This window comes from Xiphias gladius, chromosome 2 (genome assembly GCF_016859285.1).
Source record: "Xiphias gladius isolate SHS-SW01 ecotype Sanya breed wild chromosome 2, ASM1685928v1, whole genome shotgun sequence".
NCBI lineage: Eukaryota > Metazoa > Chordata > Actinopteri > Istiophoriformes > Xiphiidae > Xiphias > Xiphias gladius.
Genome location: NC_053401.1, coordinates 16,778,413 through 16,800,055, shown reverse-complemented (window position 1 = coordinate 16,800,055; position 21,643 = coordinate 16,778,413). Strand labels below are relative to the sequence as shown.

The following is a 21,643-nucleotide window of genomic DNA, read 5'->3' as shown; positions in this document are numbered from 1 at the left end:
TCTCCCTTTCTGGACTTACTGGATGTACTTACTGTTTGTGCAAGCAGCTAGTAGAAAGCAAGCTTAAAAATCATACCAGAGTGTAAAAAATTGAAGCTCTATACATATTTAAAATTCCCATTTTCCTAATGCTTGATACAATAAGTTTGTCATGCCTTTTCACATTCAATGCAGGCACTGCACTCGATAGAAACTCTGGATTCTAATACTGTATTTCCTTCCATCTTGTATTTAATCCAGTTTGTTGCTCATGCTTCTTTATACATTGACTAAATATAAGAAATTTAATGGGAAAGACAGACTCTCATAATTCATATAAGTGTTTAAATCAGCAAATTTAAAGTGCCCCTCCATTAAAAAATGTTTTGCTTATTGCTACTTATTTGAATGTTTGACCTTAACTGTGTTTGACACTAAAAAGTTGCTTTCACATTCATCTGCTGAAGGGGGAATGAAACACACATGTACGAAACGAGCCAATCATGGTCCAACATGCTACTTAAACAAGTGTGATGTGGAAACTTGATACTTCTAGTACCCGTACACTTTTCATTGAAGTTTTTCACACTTTGAAACACACAATATTTACATGTAGTATTCATAGACTGGATTTTTCAGTGAGACAGGAACTAGATGTAATTTTCATTTTCATTTTTTATTTTTAACAAGTTAATTTATTTTTTTTTTTTGTGGAAAACACTTATCAGACAAAAATTATTATTCCAAGCAGAGTATTTTTTTAATGTGTTTTATAACATCTCTGGAGGGGAAATTTAACAGCCTTTCCATTAACCTCTCACTGTCATCTGCAATCTGTGATAGAACTGAGCAGAACAGCTGTTTATATGACAAATCAGCTGATCACAATTGTAACCAAAACTCTGATATTTAAATGTTAACAGGTAAATTTCAATCTTCAGCGTTGAGTCCTGCAAACTAATATTAAATTTTTCAGTCCAGTTACTTATTCATCAAAACTTAAGGCTTTATTTTTTCCCAGGAAAATTTATGACTGATATGACTGTTATGACAGATGTTGGTTTGTTATGACTGCAGTTGGTTGTAACAGTACAAGAGGTATGCCTAGAGCTGTGTGTGAGTGTGTGCATGTATATATATGTGTGTATGTACCCTCAGGCATAACAACTCAAACTTCTCTTTACCAGCTCCATCTAGTAATTTTCCCCTCACAGGCAGTGAATCTGTCAACTTTTATTGGCGCATAACTGTCCTTCTTTAAACTAATTAACCTATGACATTTTTAAACAAAAATATTGTATAGAAACATTTATGAAAACTATCAATAATCTTGATTTTATTTTCATTTTGCTTGTAATGACATTTTCTTCTGTGTTGACTTCATCTTTTTTTTTTATTAAAGTTGTTTTGTTTTCCCATCTTGAATTTTCCCTCACATATCATGTTAACTCAGTCTTTTCTCTGCCTCCCAGTCTTTGTTAGGATGGACACTATTCCCACAGTGACGTAGATGTAAAACATTAAAGGTTTTCTATGACTGTTTCCTTCCCCAGTTGGACCAGCCATCTAATAATGAACATTACATTGTGTTATACATTGTGTTATACTGTGTATTAAAATTCCCTGACTTAATCAATATGTAGCAACCTTTTAAAAGCACATGATATTTCAGAAATGTCAGGAATTATGTGTACTCTACATTTACTGTATTACTTTTGCATAAAATTACATTTCACCATTTTAAGATCGAATACTGCTCGATGAGCAATTGTCTGCATGCTCTTGTAGGCTCTCAAAAATCTGCAAAAGCTTGTCTGAAGACTGCCTGTTTGTTTTTTGTTTAATGTTTTGAATCCCATTTTTTGTGTTTGGTCAAGTGAAGAGCCCACAGTCCCTCTGCTTGTTAGCCTGTTCCTCCAAACATTCTTTAAATATCCAGTGACAGGCCTGTATAAGCATGGTATGATTTGCTATCAAATTTAAACAAATAAGGAACGAAAAAGGAACCATTCCCTTTTGAATTTGAATAGCTAGAAAAATGCCTAAAAAAGTGAAAGCAAATAAAATTCAGACATTCTTACCAAAGCACTGGAAAGATATAGTGAATGAAACTGAAAGCCATTCAAAATAATGTCACTTGGCTAATTACTTGCAGGCCTTTTAAGGTTAAATATCAAACCTATAGATTTAAATACAGCTGAGATTGATTACACATGAAGGAGGTAAAACATTTAATCTGTCACTGCATTCAAAGTGTTTATGTGCTTTGGTTCGGGACAGACATGAATGTAAATGAATCATTGTATATGCAGTATGTGTACATTTATGCATGTGGATGTTCTCCACACTAAATGATTCTTTATGACTCTTATTAATCAGCCACTGCTATGATTAAGGCTCAAAAACTACATGTCATAAGTCATGCGTCTGGTAGAGGATCTCGTCAGGTAAATTTAACAAAGGTTGATTTAGCTATTTTAACAACTGACAAATGCTGTTCACAAGGGACAGTTGCAATGAGTGTGAGTGAAAAATATCAAACACAAATATATATACAAGATCCTTAAGGTCTTCAGTCCAGGTGCGCAAATTTAGCTGAGAGGGTCATTTTGGTCCTCTCAAGAATACTTATTTAAAAAGTATGCTGGTTCCCAAGATGCTGTTTTTTGTTCCTGGGGCTATTTTGTTTGTTTGTGTGTGTGTATGCAGACTCACTCATCTCCATGTATTCGGGTGTGAGGCCTTCAAAGGCAGCCAGGGCATAGTCCAGGTTCCACTGCTGTGGAGGCCTTTCCTCCTCTCTCTCCTTTTCTGCTGATCCTTTAGCCTTCAATTCACGCACCAACTTCTTCAACTTCCTGTCAGGATAGAGGGGGAGATGGATGAGATGAAGACAGAGACTATTTTTGCATGGTACAGGTAATAATAATAATAATAAAAAATGTAAAAGTAATATAAAATAAAGAAATGTACAGTGGGGTTTCCCATGGGAAAGTGGTCTCAGACTTTTGGACCCCACTGTACATAACATGTACACTGTGAATAATCAAATGAGATTACCTGATTAAATAAATTTTATATAAATAAAAAGAATGCAATGTATAAAACAGTTACTTATCTATCTTTTTTCGACACCATCACTGTGAGGAGTCAGAGTTGGACATTTTCAAATTCTATGCATAGTGACTTACCAGATGCGGTTTATGATCATAAAACAAAATTCAATATCACTTCATGTTCAACCGAGTGGAATAGAGATGGTTGCATTTGTTCACGGCAGGTTAACTTATATCTAATATTGCTTTCCATGACAAATAAAATAAAAAATGGGATTTACTTTTTAGAACCTCATTGATTTTAACTTGTAAATGTGGGTGGTGTTAGTGTATTGGATATTTTCTCAGTAAACTTTCTCTTGAACAATAGAGAAAGACACAGTCTCTGCTTGTGAAACATAACAGCCAAACAAGTATTTACAGAGGTGCGGTAATACTGATACTGTTTTCAAAGAAATGTGAACACTCCCAAAGCGACTGACAGATATGTTCAACTATGTGATGCTGACAAACTGAAGTATAAGTCACACTGAATCTAAAACTATATGTGAACATGTCCATGTGTTAAGAATTGACGGAGTTAATATTTCCAAGAAGCATTTCCACAGAAATTGCAGCAATCAGGAAATCCCTTAACTATCTCTATGAGCTATGTGTCACAGCCACTGCTGCAGCTGTAAATTCTAACTGTGTTGATAAGTGGGCCAAATAATGCCAGCATGTACCTGTCCTGTCCTGTTCACCTCACACAGCATCTTTGCCTCATGTCTCTCCCTCTGTGCCACCCTGGGGAGGCACAGCTCATAGTTTGAAGAACCTTGTGATATACTGTACAGTTCTTTGTAGAGACACAAACTCTGCCCCAATTTAGGAGCACATTTCAAACCTCAATACGTCACAATGAGTCATCAAAACTGTTCCACCTTGATGGCTTCTCTGAACACAGCAAAAGAACACCCTTCTTTTATAATTCAACAGGCCATCACTGTTGTGCAGCAGTCACTTGTTTTGGTTTTCCTGGGTGAGAGCTCAGAATGACGCTACTGTGAATTCTCTATAGACCTGAATTCTCTATGGGAGTGTTCTATGTAGGATGTAGCCCCTGGGAGCCTGCTATGGTGGTTTTTTGGGAGTTAGCCAGCCCTGATGAAGTTTACACAACATGAAAGATTCTTCTATATATCAGGCTATATGCAGACTCTTTGTTATATGCATCAATACCACAAGTTAAAATACTACTAATGTTCTGAAAGAAAAACATCAACAAGTTAGATTTTAAGATGGTCAAAGACACAAACACTATGAGGTTATAAAACAAACTGGTTCAGAATCCGGCCCTTCCTATTTCCATCAGGTCAATTCTAAATCATTACCAGTTGCTCTTGGCTTGTTTGTGTTCTGGTTTGTGTTTTTGAAATGGACAGGCCCATCTCTTACATCTTTATATGGGAGCTTTTAGGGTCAGGTACATTTTTTTAAACCTGTGAAAATCTCCAATGCCTCTGCCTTTACTCAATGACCCCTAAATTCTCTGTCAAACTGCATACTGGCCCACAGTATAAGACTATGTTGTTACTGGTCACCTGCCAGGTGTCAGAGCTTTTAAGTGGATGAATGTGAAGCTGATGAGAAGATGGTATGTAGATGGTATGATGGTATATGCCATGGCTCAGTGATCCCTCAGGACGTTCTGGAAACAACAGCATTTGATGAGACTCATCTAACAGGTCAGGAGGATAAGCTGTGCTTACGGCAACAGTAAAAGTGCAGCATGAAGCCAAAAGGCACCTCTGTGTGTGACAGTTGTTATAAACAGAGCTGACCTCTGACCTTTGGGATCTACACGTAAAAACTGAGCTATTACACAAGATGGAGTACCACTGTACAGACATTGGAGGAATGTTAATAGAACATGATATGGGTGAAGGAATGTTGTAAGTGGTTTTGAACAAGCATTTGTTTATATCGGTACTGTATGTGTTATAAATGTCACAGAACAACACAGATCCAAGTCACTGGCTCTTTAGACATTCAATCAAAATATCCCCCCTTTGATCTTATTGTTTGACTACTTTGTTAGTCACTCCTTTATAGAGTACTTACGGGATGCCGATTTCAAAGATGTTGTTCTGGATTAGCTGTTTCCCCAGCATGATGATGCTAAGCTGAATACACAACTCAATGAGGCAGCCTCCTGGGGCACACTGACGGAGACACAAGCACTTAATTTGTATGCTTAGTCATTCATCACTTGATGTTTTACATATTCAGCCAAAGAAAAAGGGTTTCAGATAAAAGGGCTGATAACAAACCTCTTCCATCCGATAATCATTAAAGACATACACGTAATTTCCAGGTCGACCTGCAAACCTGAGAAAAAAACACAAATGTACCATACACACTCAGGAGTTTCACTTGGATTCACTCGGTAATGATTTTTGTTTTCCTAAAATGGATGTAAACAGTTGTTTATGGCATCAAATGTAATTATGGTGAATGATATGCAAGGCATATTAGTGCAAAGTATAAAGTGAGCCTTGTAAATGCATACCTTCGCTCAAAAAAACAAACAAATAAAATGAAAACATGTATCTCCATATTTGAAGATTTAGAATTTTGGCAGACAAACTGACGAATACCTTTATGGTTTGTTTAAATTCTCCTTCTTAGGTTAAATAAAGCATTAAAAAACCCACTGGATTAACTGAAAAATGCATTTTCACAGAGCTGAAAACAGGGCTGTTTTTCTTAGCTCATACATGAATGACATGCTGGAGATACATGATTTTCACTGAACCACTACACACAAACACACTCCTACACACACACACATACGCAGGACTTACCGTCCCTTGAAGAAAGCCACATAAAAGATGGGTGCATATGCGTTCATAAACTTTAGCAAAAAGGCTTTCAGGATGAGATGCTCCTCAAAGCTGGTTTCTGTTTTGGGAATCTCTGAAAAGTGAAATTGTAAGAAAGAGTTGGAATGGCATTGTTTTATAAGGTCAGAGGACAGTAATGGAACTAGAGAGAAAAAAGAGCCTGTTAAATGACACATGAAGTGGAATGTATGTACAGTGTATCAAGTTTGGCTAACATCAAAATGTTAGGTTTGGCTTTTTTTTTCCTGTTTTTTTTTTCTGAGTCTGTTCTGAGGAAACTGAAGATTCTGTAAGTCGGACTCTTGAATTTGAGTTACAACATGATCACTGTGTGGGAAGTAGGTTAAAATACTGGCACTTTTCACACAGAATATCCCCTTTCTTTCTCTCTCTCTCAAACACACACACACAATCCCACACACGCTTTCCCTCTTTCTCACACTTCTCATTCCCATTCTCTTCCTCTGTTTCTGAGGTTTTGCATGTGAATGTAAATGTGCTTGAAACCTCTTGGGATGAGTGATATGACGGCTGGAGCATGAAAACATCAAAGTTGCATCAAACCATCACCAAGAGGGAGACAGACTGTTTCTTTCTCTCACACTCACAGACACAGGATGATTACATGATGGTAAAATGCTGATTTTGTTTACTGAATCGCAGACGTAGTATTTTTCCCTTAACATATTTGAAATAAAAGTGACTGACCCTGATTCCATTAGTAACAGGTAAGAATCGGAATCAGCCGAAACTTTACATTTTACAAATTTAATTGAGATATGGTCTAAAAATATTGTGTTGATTGTTGGCATTTCAGAGGTAACTATTATATTTAAAGAAATAGTTTAACATTTTTTGGAAAAACTCTTATTGGCCTCATTCCCAAGAGTTAGATGACAAGATCGGTACCACTTTCATATCTGTCCAGTAAATATTAAGCTACAGTCAGGACATTTTTAGATCTTTGCTCAAAGATGGATAGCAGGGGAAACAACTAACCTGGCTCTGCTTAAATTTATAAAAAATATCCACCTACCAGCACCACTAAATTTGATTAATTAACACGATATATCTTGATTGAATATTCTATATGAAACCAAAGGGCCAAAATATTTAGTTGTGGTTTTACCAGGATATTATGTTGCCTTTACCTTTGGACAGAGCAAGGTTAACTGTTTTCTCTTATATCCAGTCTTTGGGCTAAGCTAACCATCTCCTAGCTCTAGCTTCATATTTCACATACAGACATGAGAGAAGTATTTTGAAGAGTTTTTTCAAAAATGTCTAACTGTTTCTTTAATAATTCAGCAATTATGACTCTGAGGCTAGCTAGTAATGCTTGTTATTCGCTCAATGTTTTTGTGTTTTCTCATTTTGTTAATGCTTTCAAAAGTAGCACTGCATTAGGTTCTCAAAGCAATTGTACTGTTGAGTAGGCTAAATGAATATATATGTCTCTGTACCTAGCTCAGTCAGCCACACTGCCATAGCTCCGTAGATTTCATCAAGGATCAGAATAACCACTAAGTTAATGATGACTGCAGTGGCTGTCACTGTCACCCGAACATTGGACTTGGTCTCCGGGTCAGGGCTCATTGCCATCAGGGCTGACACTGTGATGCGGTAGACAATTACCCCAAAAACTGCTGAAAATGTCAGCCCAAACTGGGAGCAAAGGAAGATAAAAGAAGGAAAATAAATTAGTTATTACTCCACCATTTTTGTCTGATAGTCAGAGTGCATTGGCTAGAATTAATATTTCAAGGAAGACAGCGATGTAGGTCACCTTACATGTACATTAACTCTGTCGTACACATTTTTATTTTTCTATTTAAATAGCTTTCATCCACATATACTGAGAAAATGTATGATCCCTAGAAGAGCCTTAATCAGATTTTTATGTACTAACCATAAAGAGGATAGAGGAGACATTGACGAAGTATCCAGGAAGACGGTCCTTCCAGGTCAACTTCTCTGTCGCAGTCTGAAAGGAAGGATGGGGGGAACAGAGGAGGAAAAGAGAGGAAAAGAGAGGAAAAGTTGGCAGTCACTGATACAATAGACAATACTTCATGAACTTTTTTGGGAAATCTGAGGTGCAGAACATAGAGCCTCCTACAGAGACATCCAAAAAGAGAGGAAAAGAACTGTTGCATTCAGAAAAACAAATCTCAATGTCCTAATGTTGAAAGCATTGTCACAGTTCCCTTTTCTCCTTTCAAATGGTTTGTAACAACTGAATGGAAAGTTGAGGCAGCAGCAGATCTCTTGGCATTTGTATGTCACTGCCTCCCCAGGAAAATTTACGTCTCAACAGAGAGAATAAAGGAGCACAGTAGCCTGTTCTACAGTCTGCATCCTAAATTTTGAGACCAGTTTAGAACAAATGTTTTCATTTCATAGAATCTCAGATACCCAGACAACCTCCAGTTAATGTCATTTACCCATTTTCCCAGGAAATAATATGGGAAAATTTTTGTGAAACTTACTTTAGTATTGAAATGAAAAAATATCAATACTGCTTCTGCAGACTACTGTAGTAGAAGATTAGTGGATTAGTAAAGTTATTTTATGTGAAAATGAGAAATATTTTAGCTAAACATTTTACAAATTTATTGATCTACTTAAAGAATTTGTTCGACATTTTGGGAATACACTTATTTTATTCTTGCAGAGAGTTAGATAAGAAGATTGATGACACTTTCATATCTATAGACCAAATATGAAGCTACAGCCAGGTAACAGTTATCTTAGCTCAGTATAAAGACTGAGAGCAGGGAAGTTACAGCTAGCCTGGCTCTGTCCAAAGGTAAAAAAAAAAAAAAATTATTGGCCTACCAGCATCTCTTAAAATCACTAATTAATGCACTTTTTCTTGTTTGTTTAATCTGTTCAAAGTTGTGGTTTTATCTGGGGTCATGTGGTGGACTATCTATTGGATAGAATTCAGTGACTCCTGCAAGTCGCTGCTGGTTCTCAGGCAATCTTGTGTGATGACAAAACTGCACACAACCCCCTCCAGATCACATTTGTCTTTTTTACACTTTAGTTTTTGTACAGATTAAACACACCAAATACAGAGATCTAAATGTGTGGGTACGTGAATTCTTTTTTCTTGTCTTTGGCCAGAACCAGGCTAGCTGTTTCACTCTGTTTCCAGTCTCTATGTTAAACTAAACTAACCGTTTCCTGGTGGTAGCGTTATATTTACCTACAAATGTTAGAGTGGTATCGATCTTCTCATGGAACACCTTGCAAGACACCAAATAAGCAATTTCCAAAAATGTCCTTTAAGGAACAAATGGCATTATCGTGTAGGGGCCAGCATCATGCTTACTGACGCTAATCAATACCACAGGGGACTGAATCCCTAACAAACTGGCTGTTGTTGACTAGCTGAAGTCTGGCCTACCTGTAGAGTAGGGCAAGTTCTAAGAGAATTTCAGTGTTTAAAAACACAGGCGTTTGGCTGATGTCACTGTGTTTACTGGAAACACCTCCACCATGTTGGAAGAGTGGCAACAGTCTTTATCATTATCTCGTAGGAAACCTAGAGCAAGAAACAGGCAAAAGCTCTTTTAAAAACGATTAAAATCTATCAACAAATACACTGTCTTAACTCTATCAACATTCAACTCATCAGTGTGCAAAAATTAACTAATCAATGTCCAAAGTTGAAACTGATGTAGGTTTGACAACAGTGACTATGTTCTTGTTTTTGGACAGGCAGGAAAAGGTGAGCTGCAGTTATACCCAATAGGGCTCAAGAACAAGAGAATTTAAAGTAAAGATCAACACAAGACATAGTCAGTGAAGTCCAGTCCAAGCTGGACTCAATTATAAAATTTCTGGATGGTCTGGTGTTAAAAGCAGCAGGTAAAACAAAAGAAATTAGGAAGAAATAACACTTTAGACTTTTTAATATCCTCCAACTGCTGACACTCCCCTTGTAATCACTCAAATTAGTGTGTATAACTTGGTTCTCTGCCCTGATATCCAGTGAGAGAATCTGACCCACTTGCACCAAAAAGAAAAGCTGGTTGACTGGCCTGTACATGGTTAAATATGGTTTGATCTCTGCAAAGAAAATTTCATCCCCATCCTCAGGAATGTCACCCCTTTCACCCAAGCATTAATGATTATAGGCATTCAGTATACACACATATACTTACATGGGAAGGCTTAGGCAAGGCAGAGAGGAAGTTCACAAACACAGAGACATACACATTCACATTCAGGCCACAGAGTGATGGACAAGACAGCCTGTGCATTGGAATATTTGATATATTAAGACAACTGCACCATCTAGTGAATACATTGGTACAGTACAACCTGTAATATACGCTTCCTCTATTTTTAAAGACATAAAGAATATACACAACAACCTCAGCTTAATCAGACATACTGCACTTTATTTTAATGCTGTTTTGTTAAAGCTGTAAATAGTACATTTTAAATAATAATAAATAAAACCCATAGCATATACATCAGATATAAAATACATGACAACATTTACAGGCAATCAACAGGTGCTTGGGGGATTTTGGGACTCTGGCATCCCTAGGAGGAGGAGAGTCTCCAAGGACACACTGATTATTAGTTGAAATATTGGGAAATATTGTGATCATCAGTCATCTGTTTTAGATTTTTAATCTACTGCATATCTGTTTCTTTATGTTCATTGTTAAGTTATTGCTCCTATTTTATCAATCTTATATTATCCCTTTGAATTATTCTTGTGATCCTTGATTTTTTTTCCATGGTTTAGATTATTAATTAATTAATTTAAATCCTGTTTTATATGTTTTGTAACCTCTATTTTTTGTGCTCTCCCTGGTGCTGCTATCTGGGCCATGAAACTGCTGTAAAAGAGATGTTTTTACTATGTGAGGCCTTTTCCTAGTTATATAAATTTATATATACTGTGGCTTTAACAGTTGGTTTAATCAATCACATGCATAAAACTACTGCTGTACAGTAGCCATTGTAAAAGCCCTGTTTATTGCTCTCCCTACAACTAATATTCAGCCAGTATTCCCTTACATAGATTGGTGCTGGACATATTGCACGCTGTGTATTTCCCATTCTGGTGCAGTGAGTCTCCTGATTCTGAGCTGTAGAAATGTTTTACAAAAAAACAAAATAATAATAATTATGTCTGCAAAAAAAGACCAATATAACTGATTATGTGAATTCTAACTCATGGCTAAGCTTGGTAGCTGATACTTAAATGAACCAAATACAAAATTGCAACAAAAACCTTTTTTATGCTTAGTTCAGACCGAAGAAAACATATAGTACATCTCACATCATCCATCTGTTATGAATTATGCCTCTGTTATAGCCATATTTCCCTGTATCCTTCCAACTCACCCTTCCCCTGACACACATGCACACACAATTCACAGTGTCTCCAACTACACGTATTTGACAGGTGACCTCTAACCTTTGGTTACTACTAAAAAGGAATGAAATCTATGTGTGTGTGTGTGTACATCTTCAACTGATGAACATAAAAGACAAACAACTTTTAAATAACAAGTTCTATGCTGAAACGTTTTTATATGAGATCTTGGACAATTTCTGTCAGTACTAGAACAACATGTCAGGGTCTTGTAGTGTCTTGTAATATCTATTGGACAAATTTGCTATCTTTGGTTGAAAGCATGTTAATTAATGAAAAAAGCTAATGAGGTATCAGACTGGAATGCAAACGTACATACATATGACCACATCAATCACCCCAACCAAAAAGTATAGGCACATTACAAATATTGTTAGTTTTTGAATACTTGGTTAAAAGCACTTTTCTTTCAAATCTAAAATACAAATAATTGACAAAGTATGTATATTTTGAGACATATTAAGAAATGAAACAGTCAAATAATATAAGAGCATGAATGTGTATTCATTATACAGTACATTCAAAAAGTATTCAGACCCCTTCACATTTTATGTTGCAGCCTTATGATAAAATTGTTTAAATTATTTTTTTCCCTCATCTCTATACACTCAATATCCCATAATGACAGTGAATGAATTTTATTTTATTTTTTTCAAATGTATTAAAAAGGAAAGTAGTAAAAAGTAGTAGAAAGTATTCAGAGCCTTCGCTATGACACTTGAAATTTAGCTCAGTCTCTCTCAGTCTGCTTGGAGTTTGCAAAAGATAACCTAAAGGACTCTGACTGTGAGAAACAAGATTCTCTGGTCTGATCGAAGTATTTGGCCTCAATTCTTAGCATCATGTCTGGAGGAAACCAGGCACTGCTCATTACCTGCCCAATACCATCCAAACGGTAAAGCATGGTGGTGGTAGCATCATGCTGTAGGGTTGTGTTTCAGCGGTAGGGACTGGGACCGGAGCAAAGCACAGAGATCCTTAATGCAAAACCTGCACCAGTGCAGTCAGGACCTCAGACTGGGCCAAAGATTCACCATCCAACAGGACAATGGCCCTAACCACACAGCCAAGACATCGCAGGAGTGGCTTAGGGACAACTCCATGAATGTCCTTGAGTGGCTCAGCGAGAGCCCTGACTTGAACCCAATCGAACATCTCTGGAGAGACCTGAAAATGGCTTTCCACTAACAGTCCCCATCCAACCTCACAGAGCTTGAGAGGATCTGAAGAGAAGAATGGCAGAAAATCCTCAAATCCAGTAGTGCAAAGCTTTTCGCATCATACCCAAGAAGACTCGAGGCTGTAATCACTGCCAAAGGTGCTTCTACTAAGTAGTGAATAAAGGGTCTGAATACTTATGTCAATGTGATATTTCAGTTATTCTTTTTTAATAAATTTGCAAAATTTCATAAAATTCTGTTTTTGCTTTGTCATTATGAGGTATTGAGTGTAGATAGATGAGGGGGAAAAATGAATTTAAAGCATTTTAGCATAAGGCTGCAACATAAGACAATGTGAAAAAAGTGAAGGGGTCTGAATACTTTCTGAGTGCAAAGTACACACATTCAGTACAGCCATTCAGTCCGCATTCAGTCCGCATTTATACTGGCTAATCAGCATCAGCTGTTTGCAATATACTTTATAATGACTGGCTCATTAACAGCTGTGTGGCTAGTAACATCCAGCGTGGATATTATAACATGACACTATCACTGTTTATTCTGCTGATCATGCTCATACCAGCGTCGACTGCTGATGCAGCTTCCTCCAACACTCCAGCCTCCTCTGTCATTTCAAATTGTGGATATAATTAAGATTTCATGTTTGTGTATGTGTTTATGCTCAGATTCTCGTAGAGCTTACTCAAACAGGACAGCCGTTTTCCACCAAACCTAACTGTATAACCATTTGTCATAAATGGTCACTTCCTTGATATAAGTGTCTCTGACTGAACAAGAGTTACAGATAAGAGTTACAATCGATCTATTATATTATTCTCATAGACAACAAATTAAATGAAAAGACCAAAGCCAACAATTTGTTAGTCCACCTCACAATACATTTGAACCTCCTTACCCTGTCTGTGGCACTGAGCCTCAAGTCCATTGCTCCCTTTAGAAGACACAAATCTTTAAAAACAGGTCATTGCCACGGTCACAGGTTGTCATTTGTAACTGATTGACTGCCAAACCTCACGAAGGAGGGTCTCATCTAATATGAGCCTGTCAGAGGGAAGATGCTGGGGAGAACTAGAGTAGAAGAAGAGAGAAGAGTGGTGTGCTGCTGACAGCATAACCCTTTTGTTGAGACCACAAAGGAAAATGAAGGATAATCCTCATTCCTTACATATTTTGGTTTAGTTTCTGTCTGCATCTATTTTACCTGACGCAAATGTCAAGCTCAGTACACAGTTAGCGACACAATAAGAGGACCAGGGTCACCCAACCACGTGATGGGTGTGACCAACGCTGCAGGGGATAAGTGGAGCAAATGAGAAAAGCCTATTTCAGCCCTGGATTAATACGCCTTTGGTAAGTGGCTGGATGGTGTATATAAGATTGACTCTAAATAAACTATAGTACCCATGTTAATGGTAATGAAGAAACATGTCACCCTGTGTAAAAGTGTGGCTTACTGATGTGTTTTCGAATATTTTTTAGATAACAATGGAGCTCTATGCCACAGAGGAATGAGATAAATCAGGCTTTGGTTTTAGTCTTTTCTTGGGATTTGTTGACAATAGGAAAAATATAGAATATAAATTCATGAATTCTTTTTCTCTCTCTTTAGCCAGTGTTTGATACTAGTGTACGTAAATTTTTAATTTCCTGCATGTATGTTCCACACATACTCAAACAAATTATCAACAAAAGGGAACCACAGATCCTGATAATCCCTCATTAGTATCAGCTCTGTGTCTTAAAGTCTGTCCATCAAGTCCTTCTTAAAGATGTCATTAACTAACAGCTAGTAACAAGTAAACGTCCATTATATGTCAAGACATATAATGGACAACAAGTAAAAAGTAACTAAATGATGACTTGACTTTACGCTGGTAAAAGTTTGGGATTTTCTGACTCACTTGTTGACCTTTTCCTTCTGCTTTGGAACAAAAACGCTCCAACTGATGGAGTTGGAGACACACTGCCTCTGTCTCTGTTGGTATCTATTTGTTTAAAATAATAGGTTTTTTTCTTTCCTTCAGCCGAGTTGGATGTTTTCTGTTCCCTCATCACTACCAAGTAAACATATTATTTTTTCAAAAGTAAATTTCTAAACTAAACAAGCTCCATCAGTATTTATATGAACTTTCTATGGCCGAACAATATCTTGAGTTATCACAGGCTCGCACAGGACAGGAAATATGGCAGTGATAAGTGATAAGTGAGGTGATCTTTCAGTGAACTTCAACTAGATAACAGACCCTGAGGAAATTCGTTCATGCTTTTAATCCCAGAAAGAGACTTGTAAAGATTACTAAAACTCAGTTTGTTGCTTTGGCCATTAGATATCTGGATTAACATAAAAAAATACACACAAAGTTGCATAAACAAATACCTGAGGAGCTGAGACTGTAGTAGCCAGAGGATGGCACAGGAAGAGAAGAACAGATAGACAGCAGCCTGCAGGAGAGTAAAACAGAGGAGTGGCGAGGAAAGGGAAATGGAGATGAGGAGAAGGAGGAAAAGGAAGAGGGCAAGAAGGAGGAAGGGGAGAAAGAAAAGGAAGATGAAAGGAGAAGGAAGAAGAAAAAAGAGGAGGAAAGGCGAGGTGAAGGAGAGGATAAGAGGGGTTACCGGTATTCCTGCAGTCATGGCAGACAGTAGTTTTTGTTTCCATCTGTCCTTCCCTGTCACTGTCCCATCCTCCATCTTCTCTGGCTGCAAGACAGAGGGACTGGTTACAAAAACAAACACACACAAACAGACACACACACAAATTTGTCCCCAAAAGTAACCAAAGTAACTAAAGATTGACCAAAGTTACTGAGGGAATCCAGATCACTCCCAATCATTACATTATCACACTAATCAGCATGTATTAGAAATCAAATTATCAGGATCCATGTGGATCATCAGGAATTATCTGATTCCAAAGGTGAAGACTGAAAAAGGTGGAATTTCATGATCAACTGATTACAATGTATTTTTTTTTCAACAGAACAAACATACTGGATAGTGGTCATTTCTTTTATCTTATAATTAGGGAATAAGGAGACATTATGAGAAAGTATAGTGTGTAACTTCCTCTTGCTGATGTGCTGAGGTAAGCAGGTTTTTTCATTTCCTGTTGCCGGCCTTTGTGTGACTGGTAGCAAGTTTTGCTGCTCTGCCTCTACCCATTTAATTTTGCCATTTTCTTCCTTACAGCAGCTAATTACCCGCTGTACATTTAAACCTACATTAGTGCTGCTTAAGCACCCTTAGCTCTCTCTTTCTTTTAACGATTCTCTTCCTACTTCACAGTTCTTTACACGCTATTCATATCAGGCGGTTACTTTAGCTTTGCAGTTAGCGAGAGCTTCTCTCTCTCCTTCTCACTCTCCTGCTCGGTGTGTCTTATGTTTATTTATTTCTCTGCCTCCTCTAGCGATAGTGGTACATGTAATAAATATAGTTTATTTTCATTAATGGACGCAAAGCTTAGTGAATTTGAAAGATGGCTCCGCACCATGGAAACCAATTCGTTTGCCAGCCCCAAGTAGCAGGTGTGAACTGACCCAGCGCAGCTCCCACTTCCCCCTGGCTGCTCGGGAGACGCCAGGGGTTTAGGTGACTGTCCATAACAAGAAGCATAACCCTAAGCAGAAGCCCATGGTTCACCACCGACGAGTTCATGTTTCAAACAGATTATCCCCACTCAACAACACACCCGCTGAGAAACCAACTCTGATTATTGGCAGCTGTATTTTGAGAAACGTGAAGTTAGTGACACAAGCAACCATAGACAAATGTATTCCAGGGGCCAGAGCTGGTGACGTAGAATCCTATTTGAAACTGCTGGCTAAGGATAAACCTAAATGTAGTAAGATTGTTATTCACGTCAGCGGTCACGACACCTGATTATGCCAATCAGATGTCACAAAAATTAATGTTGAGTCGGTGTGTACATATGCAAAGACAATGTCGGACGCTGTCGTTTCCTCTGGGTCCCTGCCCAATCTGACCAGTAATGCCATGTATAGCCGCATGTCATCGTTCAACCGCTGGCTGTCGAAGTGGTGTCCAGCAAACGAAGTTGGCTTTGTAGATAATTGGCGGACTTTTTGGGGAAGACCTGGTCTGATCAGGAGAAGAGACATACATCCCACTTTGGATGGAGCAGCTCTCATATCTAGAAATCTGACTGAGTTTATTCTTAGACCAAAACCATAACAACCCAGAGTTGACAACCAGGAGGTAGAGTTGCAGTCTTACATGCTTCTCTGTGCTTCCATTACAGGAGTCACCAACCCAAAACCCCACAGAGACTGTGTCTGCCCCATGACCACCTAAATTAATTAACTAAAAAATAAACAGAAGAGGAGTTGTACCCAAAAACCTCATAAAAACTAAGACCACCACTGCAGAATTACAACAAAATAGGAGAATTAAATGTGGACTCTTGAAACATTAGATCGCTCCCATCCAAGGCTGTATTAGTAAATGATCAAATATCAGATCATCATATTGATATATTTAGTCTCACTAATACGCACATTATTCAAGGCACCGGCCGAGGAGATGAAGTTGCAGCCATTTTCCTCTCAAGGCTAATAATCATATAACTAATTTGAAAGCCTGGTTCTTAATCTTACACAACCGTCATGGAAAAATTTAAAGCCTTCTGTATTTGTTATGGTGTACCACACCACATTTTTATCTGAATTCTCAGAGTTTTTATCAAGTTTAGTCCCTAGTGCAGATAAAGTAATTATAGTATGTGATTTCAATATTCATGTGGACGTTGATAATGATAGCCTTAGAACTGCGTTTATCTCATTATTAGACTCAACTCTCTTCACTCAGGGTGTAAATGAACCCACTCACTGTTTTAACCACACCCTCCACCTCGTTCTGACTTATGGCATCGAAATTGAACATTAACTAACTTTCCACTGAATCCTCTCGTTCACCATTGTTTGGTAACTTTTGAATTCCTATTACTGGACTACACACTATTAGGCAGAAATGTCTTTTCTAGATGTCTATCTGATGGTGCTGTAGCTAAATTTAAGGAACTGATTCCATCAGGACTTATTTCACTGCCATTTTTCAGTATAACAGAGTATTAATATGCTAACTTTAATCCCTCCCAAATTGATCATCTTGTTGATAGTGCTGCAGGCTAAATTGCCCCTCTATTGCTCCTCTAAAAAAGAAGATAATAAAACACAGGAGGTTAGCTCCATGGTTTAACTCCCAAACCCAAATTTTAAAGCAAGCTAGACACAAACTTGAAAGGATATAGCGTTTTACCAAATTGGAAGAATCCCACTTAGCCTGGCATGATAGTATTAAAACACAGCCCTCTGTAATACCAGAGCAGCCTATTACTCATCTTTAATAGAGGAAAATAAAAACAACCCTAGGGTTCTTTTCAGCACTGTAGCCAGGCTGACAGAAAGGAATAGCTCAATTGATCCATGTATTCCCATAGCTCTCAGTAGTGACGATTGCATGAGCTAAACCATCAACCTGTCACTTACACCCCATCCTAACTAGGCTGCTTACGGAAGTTTTACCCTGCGTTAGCACCTCCTTACTAGATTTAATCAGTCTTTATTAACAGGCTATGTACCACATCCCTTTAAAACAGCTGTAATTAAATCTCTTCTCAAAAAGCCTACTCTTGATCCACATGTTTAGCCAACTATAGACCCATATCTAACCTTCCTTTTCTCTCTGAGATCCTTGAGAAAGCTGTCGCCAACAAGTTGTGTGACTTTTTACATAATAATAGTTTATTTGAGGATTTTCAGTCGGGATTTACTGTGCATCATAGCACAGAGACAGCACTGGTGAAAGTTACAAATGAACTTCTAATTATATCGGAAAAAGGACTTGTCTCTGTACTTGTCTCGATAGATCTTAGTGCTGCATTTGATACCACTGACCATCATATCCAAGACAGACACAGGAACATTTAATTGGCATTAAAGGAACCACTCTAAGATGGTATAAGTCCTATTTATCAGATTGATTTCAGTTTGCGCAAGTTAACGATAAATCCTCCATATACTCAAAAGTTAGTCAAGGAGTTCCACAAGATTCTATGCTTGGACCAGTTCTATTCACCTCATATATGCTTCCTTTAGGCAATATTATTAGGAAACACTCCATAAACGTCCATTGTTATGCAGATGATACCCAATTGTACTTGTCAATGAAACCCGATGAATCAGTTAGCTAAACTTCAAGCATGCCTTAAGGACATAAAGATCTGGATGACAACAAATCTTTACATACTCTCCAGCTGATCCAGAATGCTGCAGTGCGAGCACTGACAGGAACTAGGAAAAGAGATCCAATTTCTCCTGTGTTAGCTTCTCTGCATTGGCTCCCTGTAAAATCCAGAATAGGATTTAAAATCCTCCTCCTCACCTACAAAGCCCTTAATGGTCAGGCACCATTATATCTTAAAGAGTTCACAGTACCCTATTACCTCAGTAGAATACTGCGCTCCCAGAACACAGGCTTATTTATGGTTCCTAGAGTCTCCAAAAGTTGCATGGGAGGCAGAGCCTTAAGTTATCAGGCTCCTCTACTGTGGAACCATCTTCCAGTTTGGGTCAGAGAGGCAGACACCCTGTCCACATTTAAGAGTAAGCTTAAAACCTTCTTTTTTTTTAGTTTTGTGCTTTTTCGTCTCTCTCCTTTCTCCTCCTGTTGCTTTCTGCAGGCATTTCTGCCCCTGGTGCTGCAGAGTCTGGATCTATGACTGCAAACCACCTCTTGCCCCCATGATCCTGCTCAACACCCACTGCTCCAATTATTATGAATATCATTATTATTATTATTATTATATTTAGTTTCATTAGTATTATTATTCACCTTATTATTATAATTATTAGTTTTATTATTAGTTTTTACTGTGCTATGCCCCCCCCTCTTAACCTAGCCGGTCGAGGCAGACCATGCCCACCATGACCCAGGTTCTGTTCAAGGTTCAAGAGTTTTCTCCTTGCCACTTGCACCAAGTGCTTGCTCATGGGGGAATGTTGGGTCTCTGTAAATATAACTTTAAAGAGGTCTAGACCTGCTCTATATGAAAAATGCCCTGAGATAACCCCTGTTATGATTTGGCGCTGTATAAATAAAATTGAATTGATTTGAATTGTATTTTAAAAACTGATGCCATTCAAACAAGTGTAATAATTTGCTGTACATGTTATGAAATAATTGAATGAGCATTACTGTATAATACCTTTCCATTAGTATTGTTGACAGTCAAGTCCAGCTGGGAGAAAATAAGTTATATTTTGTTCATATTTTAATATGCAAAAACTCACGAGTTAGGCTTTATGGGAAATGTAGTCCTAAGCACTTAAATGATGGAGGTTTTTAATCTTCCCTACCTCATTCTTTTTCTTATTTTTCTGCTTCCTTTGTCTCTTCTGAAGAAGGATGGTCTCATATCTTGGTCTAGGATGTTCCTGAGGGGAAACCAGAGAAAGAGTTTGTGGATAGTATCTACATGTATGTGTGAATGTGAATGTCATTTTTGTATCTTTGCTTTCTGCAGATTTGTATGTGTATGAATGTTATTTGTAGATACATGGTGCATATGTTCAGCTCTAATGTTCAGTGCCAATGCAGCCATGCACTGATACAGTAGGAATTAATAATCATAAAGGACTTCTGGCTAAATATTGGCACTTAATATTCAGAGAATTTATTACTGAAAAAAGATATCTGGAGTTGTGCAGAACTGTCCAAAGTTATGTCTTGTGATATGGTTGATGAGTTTGTATCTTTGTGTGTGTTTATATGGATCAAGACCATACTTTTGTGTGCAGCCAGACCTCCACACTTATGTGTTTTTCAAGAGTATTAGTGTCTGTGTATGCAGTGAGATTTTTTTGACCGTGTGTTTACATTTATACAGTATGTACCTCGTCCTCCTCTATGCCTGTCAGATCCCAGCTGAAGCTCAAACTGATCTGACGACGCTTCCAGTGCTCCAGGAACAGCACCGCTACATACACACACACAAAAAATCAAATAATCTTTATAATTAGTATAATTTTCAGACACACTGACTACCGGACGTATTTATAAGACCCTCTTCATGTTCTAGGAGCATGTAAAACATTGCTTGGAATTATAATATGTGTCTGATATAGGTTTTCCTCAAAACAGTACCTTGGTAAATATTCTTAAAATTACAGTGACTCCTTCTCCCTCATTGAAAAATCGAGAATCTGTGAATGTTCAAATATTGTTTATTTCAAAAGTTAAACTCCTGGACATAAAATATGTGCTTCACTGAGAAGTCCATTCTCATTGTATGTGTACTAGAGGCTTTAAGTTTCCATATCACTGTACATAGCTCACAGGTATGGGGACTACAACTGTCTTTCTGTTAGTTGTGATGTCACAAAATCTTGCTCATACGTACATATCTAAACCAGATTTAAGATCTAAGGAGAGCACAGAGAAACCTTCCCCATTTAGCAGAGTAATTTCTAGGGACAAACTCTGCTCATACATCATTGTGCACAGTGAAGCTCAAATATCCAAATAAAGTAACAATAAGAAACACCCCTTTTTTAGTGGAGGGGGACATTAGTATTTTTGGTTTACAGGTGATCAGCTGATCGCTGATTTGACCCATGATTAAGATAAAAAATATTTATATTTAGATGGATAGGTAAAGTGTTGATCTAGATCCTCTAATAGCTGTAATAGTTGCGAGAAAAGTGTATATCTCTACTGTCCAATTTTACAAAGATACAATCATACAAATCTACACCACTGTATTTAAAAGGATTGCTGGCTTTCTGTTAAGTGTAAAGGTAATAGTTTTTTTTTAACCTATTTTCAGTGAAAAAATCCACCTTTTTTAAAAGGAGGAGGATAGTTTAAACTGATTTGAAGCAGATGTTTAATCACAAATTCACAAATTCCAAAACCTGTTGCAATAAAATGCTGCTCTGGCCAATTTACAGTAAAAAAAAATCCTCACAATATTCTGCCAGCAAATAGAGTGAAGAGAGCAATGGGGCAAAGTTTCTGATCATGTACCAGAGTATTAAAAAAACACTACAAAACAATACAAATAGTTTTACTACAGAGTGTTTGTACTGCTAATTGTATTTTCATATTCCTTTTTAATGT

General features: G+C 37.5%; 1 protein-coding gene across 1 annotated transcript in view; it reads right to left on the bottom strand.

The window, feature by feature from the left end:
* Positions 1-21,643, bottom strand: part of ano2b (anoctamin 2b) — a 63,842-nt gene that overhangs the window by 20,373 nt on the left and 21,826 nt on the right. The window contains exons 12-20 of the mRNA XM_040143445.1: positions 20,419-20,501; positions 19,882-19,959; positions 15,122-15,205; positions 7,830-7,904; positions 7,384-7,585; positions 5,882-5,993; positions 5,348-5,405; positions 5,139-5,239; positions 2,695-2,837 (exon numbers count right to left, since the gene is read on the bottom strand). Of these exons, the coding sequence (XP_039999379.1) occupies positions 2,695-2,837; positions 5,139-5,239; positions 5,348-5,405; positions 5,882-5,993; positions 7,384-7,585; positions 7,830-7,904; positions 15,122-15,205; positions 19,882-19,959; positions 20,419-20,501 (936 nt within the window). The remainder of the gene's footprint in view (positions 1-2,694; positions 2,838-5,138; positions 5,240-5,347; positions 5,406-5,881; positions 5,994-7,383; positions 7,586-7,829; positions 7,905-15,121; positions 15,206-19,881; positions 19,960-20,418; positions 20,502-21,643) is intronic.